Raw genomic sequence first — 14,028 nt, 5'->3', positions numbered from 1 at the left:
ACTAGTCAATGATTTGTAGTCATCTGGCAGGAAACCACAAGGCGGAATCAGAAGTACCCAAAATAAGTCACCACGATCGTAATTTTAGTTCCTACCCAATAAAATAGAATTTCCCCGTGGGACAACAAAGGTATACAGACGCTAAATAGTCTGAATGTACACTCACATTTATACTTTAAAAATCTGCTAAACTACACTGCATCAATGATTTTATTGGGTAGGCCCTAAAATTATGATCGCAGGAAGTATTTTGGGTACTTCTGATTCTGCCTTGTGTTTTCCTGTCAGATGACTACAACATGATGAAAGGTAGCATCCGCTCCTGACCGGATCATAAACCCGAGATGGAATGCTGCCCAGGCTAGGCTCGGACACAATAAGAAAACCTTTTTTGTGTTCATCAAAACAAAGTTGCAAAGTGATTTGCATCAACCAGAAGAGAAATCTAGTGAACACATGAGAAAACATGATGTATGCACAATGTGCAGTTTGAAATGCAAAAACATTTAGTTTTACTCACTTTAATACTGCTGGCTTTCTATCTATCCTGGTTTTATATCCTACTTATACTACTGCTAGTTTTATATCCTAGTAATCCTACCAGGACCTCTAGTACTGGCACTGCTAGTTTTATATCCTACAAGGATCTCTAGTACTGCTGGTAAGCAGGTGGACCAGCTTATGAATAAACACTATTTCCAAATACTTGCTCCAGGAAAATAAGACCTATCACACATTGTTTTCTGCTGTGTTGCTTTTGGATGATTTATTGAAGTATGTAAAGAGTGTTTCTGAACGTGTCAAAGTATCCCATGACAAAATATTGCGATACTGCAGAGCCAGAAACAATACTCAATAAAATGATAACAACCTGTGATGTCTTCTTTTATATTCCTGAACCGATTAACGGACAAATGACACAATCGTTCAGAAATAGTGATTGTTCACAAGTTGGTCCAGCTGACTCTCATTGACTCCACTGTATTCCACCAAATTTCAGGATCCCGTTTGCCTCCCATGAGCGTCAATGGCGCATGCTCGGCCCATGGCCTGACCGTGCCTTGGCTTCTACTATCAATAACCTTGATTTCCACTGATCTGATATGACTTACTGTCAAATGAGGATTTGATTGGTTGTTGTGAATCAGGTGCTCAATCAAGGTGACCAATGAGCATGTTGTAAATCAGTAGGCGCTCAGTCAAGGTGACCAATGAGCATATCAGCTAGCAACCTGGCTAGCAATGACTCCTTCATTATGCAGTCCTTTCACATTCTATCCTCTCATTTGGTCTCATCTCATCTAGGGCTGCAACTATCCATTATTTTTCTCTGATTATTCGGTCGATTACTTTTTGGATTAATTTAATAATTGAGAAGTGCACTTTTTTATCAACATTTTATTATCGATTTACCACTTATTTTATACGTTGTCACACAACAGTGATGTGCGCAAATAGTGAAAATAACATTTACTTTAGTACTTTTCAATTTAACACACTATTGGCCCATAAAATTCAGCTACGATCATCTATTTGTTTTTGGTTGTTCCCCAAAAGTCCAACGTATATACAACTTTGCCATAATTACGTAACTTTTGCCAGCAACAAATGCATCACCTCATTTTTCTGTCCTCTGTCATATGGAAGCTGATGCCTTAGTTGTGTACCTGTGTTGTACACCAAAAAGCCAGTGTTACAACCAATCGGATCACTGATCTGTCATCTATCATATGCCGATGCTGTGCGAGCCATTCCTGTTTTGCATGATTCTGCTGTTTTGCAGTTCGGCTCAGCACCAGAGACGGAGGATGTGTGTTATTTCTTTCAATGCTGTAGCAACAACGTCATCACGTGTGGATTCTGAGGTGTCTCTTCATGTTACTGGACTGCACAAAGCACCTGCCGCAAATGGGGCAGCGGAACGGCTTTTCTCCGGTGTGAACGCGCTCGTGGTTCTTCAACTGATGGTGGCGGGAGAAGTGCTTGGAGCAGTGGCGACAGCCGTACGGCTTCTCGCCCGTGTGAACGCGCTGGTGCAGCCGCAGGTTCTGTAACTGTCTGAAGGTCTTCCCGCACAGCTCGCATCGGAACGGTTGACCCCCGGCATCACGGGCTGACTGGGCGGGTAGCACCATAGGCGGGATGGAGCTCAGGAGCCTGCTAAACTCCCTAGCGGAGGAGGCGCCAATTTCGTTGAGGGAAGACGACTGATTGTCTCCTCGATTTGCCTGAGGGTGTAAAACCTGCCTGGGGGTTTTGATTGCAGAGAACGAGGAGGAGAAAGAGGAGAGGCCACCGTAGGAAGTGGCACTAGTATTAACATCAACCAAACTTGACTCTAAACCTGTAGTTCCGTCTAAGGTCTCTGTGCTCAGTGTCGGGATTGAGCGTGCTGCTTCTAGTTCCTCCTCTCTCCCGTGTTTCTTGAGTCTTTGTTTGACAGACCTGGTTATCCCATCCCTGTCTATTATGCTCCACTCTGAGCTCATGTCTACCTCCACTTTAATTGGAACAGAATCCACCACCACCATATCGGGTTCCCAGTCTAGATTACCAGCCAGGGGTGGAGCAACATTACTCGGGTCGCCATAAACGTCTCCTCCCCGTTCCGCTGAAGCTCCAGGAGAACCATCTCTGCTGTCAGTGTTGCTCCCAGTTCTCCCCTCTTGATGTGGGCCTGAGTTATGTGGAGGGTCCAGAGAAGAGTTCCCTGTGTTTAGGCTGCCATTGTTATTCCACACCTCTATGCCTGCACCAGCTTCTGCCCACTCAGATGCACTGGTGAACAGGTTGCAAACGTCGTGGCGTGTGGTGTTGGTGAATCTGTTATTGCGGTCAGATGATGGATGGTGGCTCTCTCTGTTTACATTTCCATTACTATGGTGACGGGTGTTGAATTGATGGTCGATGCGGTGAAGATGATTCTCAGGCTCTACGACGAGGTTTCTAGGTATAGTGTTTGCAGATGTGTTTGTCTCACTTCCATGCTTGACTGGGGGTTGAATGTCTGAAAGGAGAAGAGTAAATTATCAGTTGGTTATTACATCTCTGAAATGTAAAGAGGATGAGCAAAGTAGGGCTGCAACTATCATTTATTGTCTTAGCAATTATTCCATCGATTACTGAATAATTAAATAATCAAGAAGCATGTAGTTTTTAAAATGTCTTTTTGCATTATAAATCAATGAATCAATTAGTATGTAAAACCACTTTTTTTTTAAAAACCGTCGCTATTGTTTTTAAAAATGGGAAAAGCCATAGCGATTTCCCCCCACATCTATTTTGATTGAATGGCTTGGATTCACTTGTTTTAATGTACATTTGTACTGTATATTTATAATTATTTAATTTCACACTGTATCATTTCATTTCACACGTTTATTTACAGTGAACAGGGAGGTTCAACTGGGGACAAGTTCTCTTTTTCAGTAATGCCCTGATTTACATATTATATGATGTTCTCAACATGGGGACAGCTGGGTACTTGACTGGGTTCCCAGTGCCACTTAAAAATTATTGATAGATCATTTCCACCACTACATTTACAAGCAAACACAACAATAGCACTGTTATCAAGGAATTCTAGACAGAATAATACTTTTTTCTAATATGTTCTAAAAGCTAAAGGGAAAGAAAGGTTTTATGCAGGAGACCTGTGTAGGAAAGGGTATTAAATCAATAATTATGACGTTTGAATTTCTGAATTCAAGACATAATAGTTCTTGTGTTTAAAGTGAGTTACGTGCCCCCTTCTCTTGCATCATTATGATTCTGCTGTTTTGCAGTTTGTCTCAGCACTAGCTCTGGTCCATAGCCTTCTACTGCTTCTACGATTCTGCCCTGCAGTATAAGGATATGGGACTTTCAGTTTTAAATCTCAAATCGAAATCAGACCAGCCTCTCCTCTTTAGCGTATTTTAAAAGAACGTTTTTGCTACTCACCAAAACAAAGGCGGGTTGTGTCATTAGAATGCCTACTTTCCTTAGTGGATGCAGTCTGAGCCCCCCACCACACGTATAAACGGTACTTTTTGGCCAAAAAGGGATTTTGTTTCCACCGGAAAAAAATACCTTTAGTTACTCCGCTGCGCCCTCTACCGATATTGCCCAGAGAACTGCCTCATAGAGAATATTTTTCCTCCGGTGAAAAAATATCCCTTTCTGGCCAAAAAGTACCGTTTATACACGTGGTGGGGGGCTCAGAGTGCGTCCACTAAGGAAAGTAGGCTTTCTAATGACACAACCCGCCTTTGTTTTGGTGAGTAGCAAAAACGTTCTTTTAAAATACGCTAAAGAGGAGAGGCTGGTCTGATTTCGATTTGAGATTTAAAACTGAAAGTCCCATAGCCTTATACTGCAGGGCAGAATCGTAGGAACAGTAGAAGGCTATGGACCCGAGCTATCTCAGCACCAAAGACGGAGGATGTGCGTTATTTTTGTCTTAATGTTTTTATTACCTTTGAGTGTGTTGTCGTCACCCTCCACCTTCAAGATGATTGGAAAGCCAGCGCCCCCGCCCTCCTCCTCTCCTCCTGTTCCCTGTGTTGAGCTCTTGGTTGCGGGGTTACATCTGGCTCTGCTGGGCGCCGAAGGTCCGCGGGTCACCTGTCACAATTCAATTAATACATAATCACCATATCTTAATAAATCAAGACAAGATAATCAAAGTTATTTTGCATAATCATTAATCTGTCTTTGCATCAAACTACCATAACATTGCATTCCTTTCAATCATGCCATGCCCTTTATTAATCACTCATCATGTACATAAGATAAGAATGAAAGTATCTGTTTTGACTCGAGTCAACAGACTACCGCACCTTAATGTAAACCAAACCACAACTATTTAAGCTACGTTGATTAACACAAAACCAATTTAGTTTGTAGAACTTCCTGTCTCCTCCTGTCATTAGTAACACTGTCTTCTGAGAACCAATCTATCTATATACTTTAATAACTTAATATGATTTATAATACACACCCGATTCACCTTTGCGACTAAGTGGCCCTTTTTCTCCTGCAACTGTACTGATTAGCCCCTCTCGGGACCCCCGGTTTAGCTCTTGTCTTTCGCTACCCCGGAGGGCCCCTTACCATCGGTCAAAATATATATGGTAATTAGAGAATGCAGACGGACTTGGCCTCGCATATGTCCTTGCTGCGCTGTTTGAGTGATGGTTGGTGATGGTTGGTTAGATGTCTCTAAAGAAGCAGGCAATAGGAGACAACGGAGACAACGGACACCGTTTTGGCAGCTCTGAAATTCTCTCTTCCTCACTTCCCCATGTCCCGCCTCCCGAGCGGTGGCTGGCTAGCTGCACGTCCTAGTTACTGCCTCTGATTGGCCGACCGCATACATGCAGGATGTTTATAATGCTGTTGTGTCGTGGGAGGCGGGACATGGGAAGTGAGGAAGAGAGAATTTCAGAGCTGCCAAAACGGTCTAACAAAAATACATAACGGCTTCTGCGCCGTTCGCTGAGGTTTCCGTTGTCTCCTATTGCCGATATATGCTTCTTTAGAGACATATAACCATCACTCAAACAGCGCAGCAAGGACATATGCGAGGCCAAGTCCGTCTGCATTCTCCAATTACCATATATATATTTTGACCGATGGTAAGGGACCCTCCGGGGTAGCGAAAGACAAGAGCTAAACCGGGGGGTCCCGAGAGGGGCTACTGTACTGATAAGAGTAAGACCCATCACCTCATCATTGAAATCCCAACCATGGAATATACTTGGACAGACTATGCATATGCCACCTAGATCTGCAATTAGGCCCTATACATTTGAAAACTTGAAATGAGACATTCTGCATAGTGAGTACTTTCTACTCTTGCTACTTTAAGTACAATTTAAGTACAATTCAAGTATTCAAAGTATTCAAGTATTCAAATATTTGTAGGCCCTATACATTTGAAAACTTGAAATGAGACATTCTGCATAGTGAGTACTTTCTACTCTTGCTACTTTAAGTACAATTTAAGTACAATTCAAGCAGATGGAAATGTTCCATTTGGATCAATGGGCTGTCAATGGAGGGTATTGCAACTCTAGATTCATGGACCAGAGCTAGATTCATCCCATTATTTAAAAAAATAATAATCTAGTGTTGCAATTTGCGGCTATCCTGGGCTCACATGCAGGGCGCTGCTGTTGCGTCTCAGAGCGCTCAGTCTGTCCAGGTGGTGGTTGTTCCGTCTGGATGTCTGGAACTTGGCGACCAGCAGCTTCGTCCTGAGGCCGTCTATCTCCCTCTTATTCTGGGTAATCTCCAGCCGCAGCACCGCGTAGCCATCATCCACCAGCTTGCAGATCTCTGCCACCGCGCTGTTTGCCAGGACCTCGATCACCGAGGCCAGCTGGGCGTGGAACGAGTCGCTGCTGGTGGTAGACATGAATGGATCTGATCACTTCAACAGTCACTGTTGAAGAAGAAATAGATTTGTTGTGGATGTTGTTGTTGTCAACAGTCCACCATGTTTGTTCTTCTTCTGCCTTTTTCCGGTGCATACTAAAGGGTATTGATTTAGAGATTCTTTAGGCCACCTACTGCATGGAGTGAAAACTGCAACTAGCTTGACTTTTTTGATTGATTGATTTATTAACAGTTTGCAGAATTACAGTACATTTCAAGTACAACTCAATACAAAAACTGTTAACAGTGAGTGGACGACACCATAAAGCATACAATTGTTTACAATGGGGCCCACCATTTTCAATTCATCAAAACATTTAGAGACGTACGAATATACACAACTATTATAGTCAAAAGGAAATCATCATAGGAGGTAAAAAGAGAAAAGAAACATAGGCTATACAGTGAGGGGGAACAGGGGTGGGTGGGGGAATTCAGATTTTACGGGGCCAGTTTCGAATTGCAGCCGTATGTAGGTGCAGCAGTTTTGAAGGAGTCAAGGGATTCACATGTCTTAATGACTGTTAGTAGGGCGTTCCACATTTTGGTGGCATAGGAGCGAAATTAATTTAGTCCCTTGTTTGTGCCGAATCTGGGTTGCACATGGTTTGTTGAACTCCCTCTGGTGTTGTGGGTGTGGACTTCGTTGACATTAAGGAAGTATTTAGACAGGTACATGGGTATCTTGGTGGTGTAGCGAATCTTGTAGACTCTGGGATAGGGGGGATAGATCAGATATTCGTTTGCACTTCCGATTCTAAAACCGATGCCGAAATGGGTTGTATGTCACATAACATAATACAAAATAAAGTATCTTAAAAGTAGCTTCCCCCAACACTGATAATGTGGATTAAAGGATCGCAACATTATCTTTTTGTTTTGTACAGTATTTCCACTTTTAAATTCAATACTTTTGTCTTTACATTCTAATATGGTTAATGCTTTTTCTATGTTTGTAATTCGTATGTTCATTTTTGTGTGTCAGGTTCAGTTGAGGTTTACCAGTTGCAAGTCAGAGGTTTAAGATGGGTAATTTTTAAAGAGCAGAACCAGAACAGAGACGTGCGTTTATGCATGTGGAAATAACCAGATTTTTGACAGGATTTGAACAGTGCCTCCCAACTGTAATATTTTCATGTTTATCTTGTTTTGTAGCCTAGTCCTGGCTGGTACCGTACAAGGATTATTGTAGGAATGTTTTACTCATGATTTACTTTATCGGACTGTTAGACAAGTCAACCTGCTGGACTGCAACATTAAAATGCTTTTATTTATCATGCCTTGTTTGAGATCACAAATTAATTCTCAGTGCAGTCTGCACATCCCATCCTATAACAGCAAGCAGACGTGTGCGTGTGTGTGTGTCTCACACACACACACACGTCTGCTGTGAGATAAGCTAAATCTGTATTGGCAAATTGTCATCAGCAGTAAGATTAAAACACAGGAAAAGGTAATAAGATTCAAAACAAAATAAAGATTAAATTAAATAGTTATGCATACAGTCGGTTTGGCAAAACATCAAAACAAAATTACAAAGGGATTTACATCAACCGCTTACCAGCAGTATATAAGGATATAAAGAAACAGTAGCCTACTAGAGGTAATGGTAGGATATAAAACCATCAGTACTAGAGGTCCTGGTAGCGTGCTCCGAAAACCTATCCGGGTTGTGCAAGGACACGCTGTGATTGGCCGGTATAGCCACTTCGAACTTCGCAACGCTCGACACGGCAACTTGCTCGCTTTCGCTCACTCGTGGTCTCTCACGTGGCTCAAGTTCGTGTGAGACGGCGCACAACCCGGCTAGGATTTCTAATGTCGCGTCCTGGTTGGATAGATAAAAAGCCAGCAGTATTAAAGTGAGTAAACTGATCTCATGTAATGACTTTACTGTCAAATGAGGATTTGATTGGTGGTTGTGAATCAGTGGGTGCTCAGTCAAGGTGACCAATGAGCAGATCATCTTGTAACCTGGCTAGAAATCACCATTCAGTGAGTAGAGGTTACAGGAGGAGAGGTCGTCACGGTAACAGTTTCCTTCATTATGCAGTCCTTTCACATTCTATCCTCTCTCATTTTCTCTCATCTCGTCTAGGGCTGCAACTATCCATTATTTTCTCTGATTATTCTGTTGATTACTTTTTGGGTGAATTGAATAATTGAGAGGCGCACTTTTTTATTATCAGCATCAGCATTTTATTATTGATTTATCACTTATTTGATACTTTACCCTTTATTTGCAAAAATAGTGAAAATAGCAGATTTACATTTTGCTGTTCAATTTAACGCACTATTGGCCTATTTCTATTGCCCATACCGGCATTATAAGGCAAACGGAGTAAAATTCTTCAGCTACGATTATCTTTTTGTTTTTGGTTGTTCCCCAGAAGTCCAACGTATGGACAACTTTGCCATAAATTTAACTTGTACCTCATCCAATAAGAAAGCAACACCCCATGCATCACCTCATTTATCTGTCCGATTTATCTGTAATATGGAAGTTGATGCCTGATTTACATGTACTTAGCTGTGTGCATGTATTGCGCACCAAAAACAGCCTGCAGATCTGCTATTATCGAAGCCTGTGTTACAACCAATCGCCATCACCTCACCGATCTGTCATCTATAATCGTATGACGATGCTGTGCAAGCCTCCTTCCTGTTTTGCGTGATTCTGCCATAGACATATATAAAGGCTAGATGGCTCAAGGCGGAGTCTCTGACGTAGTTCACCCGGCGGCCATCTTGCTTCGGGGCTACAGTACAGTATGTTCTATGGCAGCTCAAACAAAAACAGTCATAACTTGCTCAAATCTTGACGGATTTACAAACGGGTTGGTTTATTTACAAACGTTGTCAACGTGGCTATGATTCAGGACGCTTATCTGCTTAAGTTTGTTTTTTATATGAACGTCGTATAAAAGCACGTCTCTGACTTTTGTAATAAACCAAACCTTTTGAAAATCGGTTGAAAATTGAGAAAGTTATGGATATTTAAAAAGTATTTCCCCAAAGACACAATGTTATGCTGCCCCGAGGTAAGATGGCTGCCACATAGCGACGTCACTCTCCATTGGCCAGAGCGCGGGTGAGCCATCTAGCTTTCTTATATATGTCTATGGATTCTGCCGTTTAGCAGTTCGGTTCAGCACCAGAGGGCAGAGACGGAGGATGTGCGTTATTTCTTTCAATGCTGTAGCAACAACGCCATCACGTGTGGATTCTGAGGTGTCTCTTCATGTGACTGGACTGCACAAAGCACCTGCCACAGATGGGGCAGGGAAATGGCTTTTCTCCGGTGTGAACGCGCTCGTGGTTCTTCAACTGATGCTGGCGGGAGAAGCACATGGAGCAGTGGCGGCAGCCGTACGGCTTCTCGCCCGTGTGAACGCGCTGGTGCCGCCGCAGGTTCTGTAACTGTCTGAAGGTCTTCCCGCACAGCTCGCATCGGAACGGTTGACTCCCGGCGTCACGGGCTGGCTGGGCGGGTAGCGCCATAGGCGGGATGGAGCTCAGGAGCCTGCTAAACTCCCTACCGGAGGAGGCACCAATTTCGTTGAGGGAAGACGACTGATTGTCTCCTCGATTTGCCTGAGGGTGTAAAAGCTGCCTGGGGGTTTTGATTGCAGAGAACGAGGAGGAGAAAGAGGAGAGGCCACCGTAGGAAGTGGCACTAGTATTAACATCAACCAAACTTGACTCTAAACCTGTAGTTCTGTCTAAGGTCTCTGTGCTCAGTGTCGGGGTTGAGCGCGCTGCTTCTAGTTCCTCCTCTCTCCCGTGTTTCTTGAGTCTTTGTTTGACAGACCTGGTTATCCCATCCCTGTCTATTAAGATCCACTCTGAGCTCATGTCTACCTCCACTTTAATTGGAACAGAATCCACCACTACCATATCGGGTTCCCAGTCTAGATTACCAGCCAGGGGTGGAGCAACATTACTCGGGTCGCCATTAACGTCTCCTCCCCGTTCCGCTGAAACTCCAGGAGAACCATCTCTGCCGTCAGTGTTGCTCCCAGTTCTCCCCTCTTGATGTGGGCCTGAGTTATGTGGAGGGTCCAGAGAAGAGCTCCCTGTGTTTAGGCTGCCATCGTTATTCCACACCTCTATGCCTGCACCAGCTTCTGCCCACTGAGACTCAGATGCACTGGTGAACAGGTTGCAAACGTCGTGGTGTGTGGTGTTGGTGAATCTGTTATTGTGGTCAGATGATGGATGGTGGCTCTCTCTGTTTACATTTCCATTACTATGGTGACGGGTGTTAAATTGCTGGTCGATGCGGTGAAGATGATTCTCAGGCTCTACATCGAGGTTTCTAGGTATAGTGTTTGCAGATGTGTTTGTCTCACTTCCATGCTTGACTGGGGGTTGAATGTCTGAAAGGAGAAGAGTAAATTATCAGTTGGTTATTACATCTCTGAAATGTAAAGAGGATGAGCAAAGTAGGGCTGCAACTATCATTTATTGTCTTAGCAATTATTCTATCGATTACTGAATAATTAAATAATCAAGAAGCATGTTTTTAAAATGTCTTTTTGCATTATAAATCAATTAGTGTGTAAAACCACTTTTTTTTTTAACCGTCGCTATTGTTTTTAAAAATGGGAAAAGCCATAGCGATTTCCCCCCACATCTATTTTGATTGAATGGCTTGGATTCACTTGTTTTAATGTACATTTGTACTGTATATTTATAATTATTCAATTTCACACTGTATAATTTCATTTCACACGTTTATTTACAGTATTCAGGGAGGTTCAACTGGGGACAAGTTCTCTTTTTCAGTAATGCCCTGATTTACATATTATATGATGTTCTCAACATGGGGACAGCTGGGTACTTGACTGGGTTCCCAGTGCCACTTAAAAATGATTGATAGATAATTTCCACCACTACATTTACAAGCAAACACAACAATAGCACTGTTATCAAGGAATTCTAGACAGAATAAGACCTTTTTCTAATATGTTCTAAAAGCTAAAGGGAAAGAAAGGTTTTATGCAGGAGACCTGTGTAGGAAAGGGTATTAAATCAATAATTATGACTTGAATTTCTGAATTCAAGACATAATAGTTATTGTGTTTAAAGTGAGTTGCATCATTATGATTCTGCTGTTTTGCAGTTTGTCTCAGCACCAAAGACGGAGGATGTGCGTTATTTTTGTCTTAATGTTTTTATTACCTTTGAGTGTGTTGTCGTCACCCTCCACCTTCAAGATGATTGGAAAGCCAGCGCCCCCGTCCTCCTCCTCTCCTCCTGTTCCCTGTGTTGAGCTCTTGGTTGCGGGGTTACATCTGGCTTTGCTGGGCGCCGAAGGTCTGCGGGTCCCCTGTCACATTTAATACATAATCACCATATCTTAATAAATCAAGATAATCAAAGTTATTTTGCATAATCATTAATCTGTCTTTGCATCAAACTACCATAACACTGCATTCCTTTCAATCATGCCATGCCCTTTATTAATCACTCATCATGTACATAAGATAAGAATGAAAGTATCTGTTTTGACTCGAGTCAACAGACTACCGCACCTTAATGTAAACCAAACCACAACTATTTAAGCTACGTTGATGAACACAAAACCAATTTAGCTTGTAGAACTTCCTGTCTCCTCCTGTCATCAGTAACACTGTCCTCTGAGAAGCAATCTATCTATATACTTTAATAACTTAATGTGATTTATAATACACACCCGATTCACCTTTGCGACTAAGTGGCCCTTTTTCTCCTACACGATAAGAGTAAGACCCATCACCTCATCATTGAAATCCCAATCATGGAATATACTTGGACAGACTATGCATATGACACCTAGATCTGCAATTTTCAAAATATTTGTAGGCCCTATACATTTGAAAACATGAAATGAGACATTCTGCATAGTGAGTACTTTCTGCTCTTGCTACTTTAAGTACAATTCAAGCACATGGAAATGTTCCATTTGGATCAATGAGCTGTCAATGGAGGGTATTGCAACTCTAGATTCATGGACCAGAGCTAGATTCATCCCATTATTTAAAAAAATAATAATCTAGTGTTGCAATTTGCGGCTATCCTGGGCTCACATGCAGGGCGCTGCTGTTGCGTCTCAGAGCGCTCAGTCTGTCCAGGTGGTGGTTGTTCCGTCTGGATGTCTGGAACTTGGCGGCCAGCAGCTTCGTCCTGAGTCCGTCTATCTCCCTCTTATTCTGGGTAATCTCCAGCCGCAGCACCGCGTAGCCATCATCCACCAGTTTGCAGATCTCTGCCACCGCGCTGTTCGCCAGGACCTCGATCACCGAGGCCAGCTGGGCGTGGAACGAGTCGCTGCTGGTGGTAGACATGAATGGATCTGATCACTTCAACAGTCGCTGTTGAAGAAGAAATAGATTTGTTGTGGATGTTGTTGTTGTCAACAGTCCACCATGTTTGTTCTTCTTCTGCCTTTTTCCGGTGCATACTAAAGGGTATTGATTTAGAGATTCTTTAGGCCACCTACTGCATGGAGTGAAAACTGCAACTAGCTTGACTTTTTTTGATTGATTGATTTATTAACAGTTTGCAGAATTACAGTACATTTCAAGTACAACTCAATACAAAAACTGTTAACAGTGAGTGGACGACACCATAAAGCTTACAATTGTTTACAATAGGGCCCACCATTTTCAATTCATCAAAACATTTAGACATTTAGACATAGGCTACGAATATACACAACTAGTCAAAAGGAAATCATCATAGGAGGTAAAAAGGGAAAAGAAACATAGGCTATACAGTGAGGGGGAACAGGGGTGGGTGGGGGAATTCAGATTTTACGGGGCCAGTTTCGAATTGCAGCCGTATGTAGGTGCAGCAGTTTTGAAGGAGTCAAGGGATTTGCATGTCTTAATGACTGTTGGTAGGGCGTTCCACATTTTGGTGGCATAGGAGCGAAATTAATTTAGTCCCTTGTTTGTGCCGAATCTGGGTTGCACATGGTTTGTTGAACTCCCTCTGGTGTTGTGGGTGTGGACTTCGTTGACATTAAGGAAGTATTTAGACAGGTACATGGGTATCTTGCTGGTGTAGCGAATCTTGTAGACTCTGGGATAGGGGGGATAGATCAGATATTCGTTTGCAGTTCTGATTCTAAAACTGATGCCGAAATGTTTTGTGTCACATAACATAATACAAAATAAAGTAATCCTGAACCTGTAGGCTATCTTAAAAGTAGCTTCCCCCAACACTGATAATGTGGATTAAAGGATCGCAACATTATCTTTTTGTTTTGTACAGTATTTCCACTTTTAAATTCAATACTTTTGTCTTTACATTCTAATATGGTTAATGCTTTTTCTATGTTTGTAATTCGTATGTTAATTTTTGTGTGTCAGGTTCAGTTGAGGTTTACCAGTTGCAAGTCAGAGGTTTAAGATGGGTAATTTTTAAAGAGCAGAACCAGAACAGAGACGTGCATTTATGCATGTGGAAATAACCCGATTTTTGACAGGATTTGAACAGTGCCTCCCAACTGTAATATTTTCATGTTTATCTTGTTTTGTAGCCTAGTCCTGGCTGGTACCGTACAAGGATTATTGTAGGAACGTTTTACTCATGATTTACTTTATCGGACTGTTAGACAAG

General features: G+C 42.4%; 2 protein-coding genes across 2 annotated transcripts; both read right to left on the bottom strand.

Moving 5' to 3' along the window:
- Positions 1 to 739: 739 nt before the first annotated feature.
- On the bottom strand, positions 740 to 6,504 carry LOC306922051 (uncharacterized protein). Its single transcript, XM_079499432.1, has 3 exons — positions 6,143 to 6,504; positions 4,458 to 4,605; positions 740 to 3,007 (listed from the first exon to the last, which is right to left on the bottom strand). The coding sequence occupies exons 1-3, from the start codon at positions 6,398 to 6,400 to the stop codon at positions 1,848 to 1,850; spliced, it is 1,566 nt and encodes a 521-aa protein (XP_079355558.1). The 5' UTR covers positions 6,401 to 6,504; the 3' UTR covers positions 740 to 1,847.
- A 380-nt stretch (positions 6,505 to 6,884) lies between these two features.
- Positions 6,885 to 12,838, bottom strand: LOC306921514 (uncharacterized protein). Its single transcript, XM_079498662.1, has 3 exons — positions 12,492 to 12,838; positions 11,605 to 11,752; positions 6,885 to 10,799 (listed from the first exon to the last, which is right to left on the bottom strand). The coding sequence occupies exons 1-3, from the start codon at positions 12,747 to 12,749 to the stop codon at positions 9,634 to 9,636; spliced, it is 1,572 nt and encodes a 523-aa protein (XP_079354788.1). The 5' UTR covers positions 12,750 to 12,838; the 3' UTR covers positions 6,885 to 9,633.
- Between the last annotated feature and the right edge of the window lie 1,190 nt (positions 12,839 to 14,028).

Source organism: Electrona antarctica, assembly GCF_951216825.1.
Source record: "Electrona antarctica genome assembly, chromosome: 4".
Classification (NCBI taxonomy): domain Eukaryota; kingdom Metazoa; phylum Chordata; class Actinopteri; order Myctophiformes; family Myctophidae; genus Electrona; species Electrona antarctica.
Note: the sequence above shows the minus strand (reverse complement) of the source record. Positions and strands in the feature narration are given on the sequence as shown.

Bases quoted from the DNA above. Each gene is read 5' to 3' on its own strand.
- LOC306921514 (XM_079498662.1), bottom strand. From the start codon at position 12,749: ATGTCTACCACCAGCAGCGACTCGTTCCACGCCCAGCTGGCCTCGGTG. The intron at 11,753-12,491 runs GTGAGCCCAGGA...TAAATGTGACAG, and splicing joins GCAACAGCAGCGCCCTGCAT to GGGACCCGCAGACCTTCGGC. The intron at 10,800-11,604 runs GTAATAAAAACA...TTCTCCTTTCAG, and splicing joins TGACGACAACACACTCAAAG to ACATTCAACCCCCAGTCAAG.
- LOC306922051 (XM_079499432.1), bottom strand. From the start codon at position 6,400: ATGTCTACCACCAGCAGCGACTCGTTCCACGCCCAGCTGGCCTCGGTG. The intron at 4,606-6,142 runs GTGAGCCCAGGA...GAATTGTGACAG, and splicing joins GCAACAGCAGCGCCCTGCAT to GTGACCCGCGGACCTTCGGC. The intron at 3,008-4,457 runs GTAATAAAAACA...TTCTCCTTTCAG, and splicing joins TGACGACAACACACTCAAAG to ACATTCAACCCCCAGTCAAG.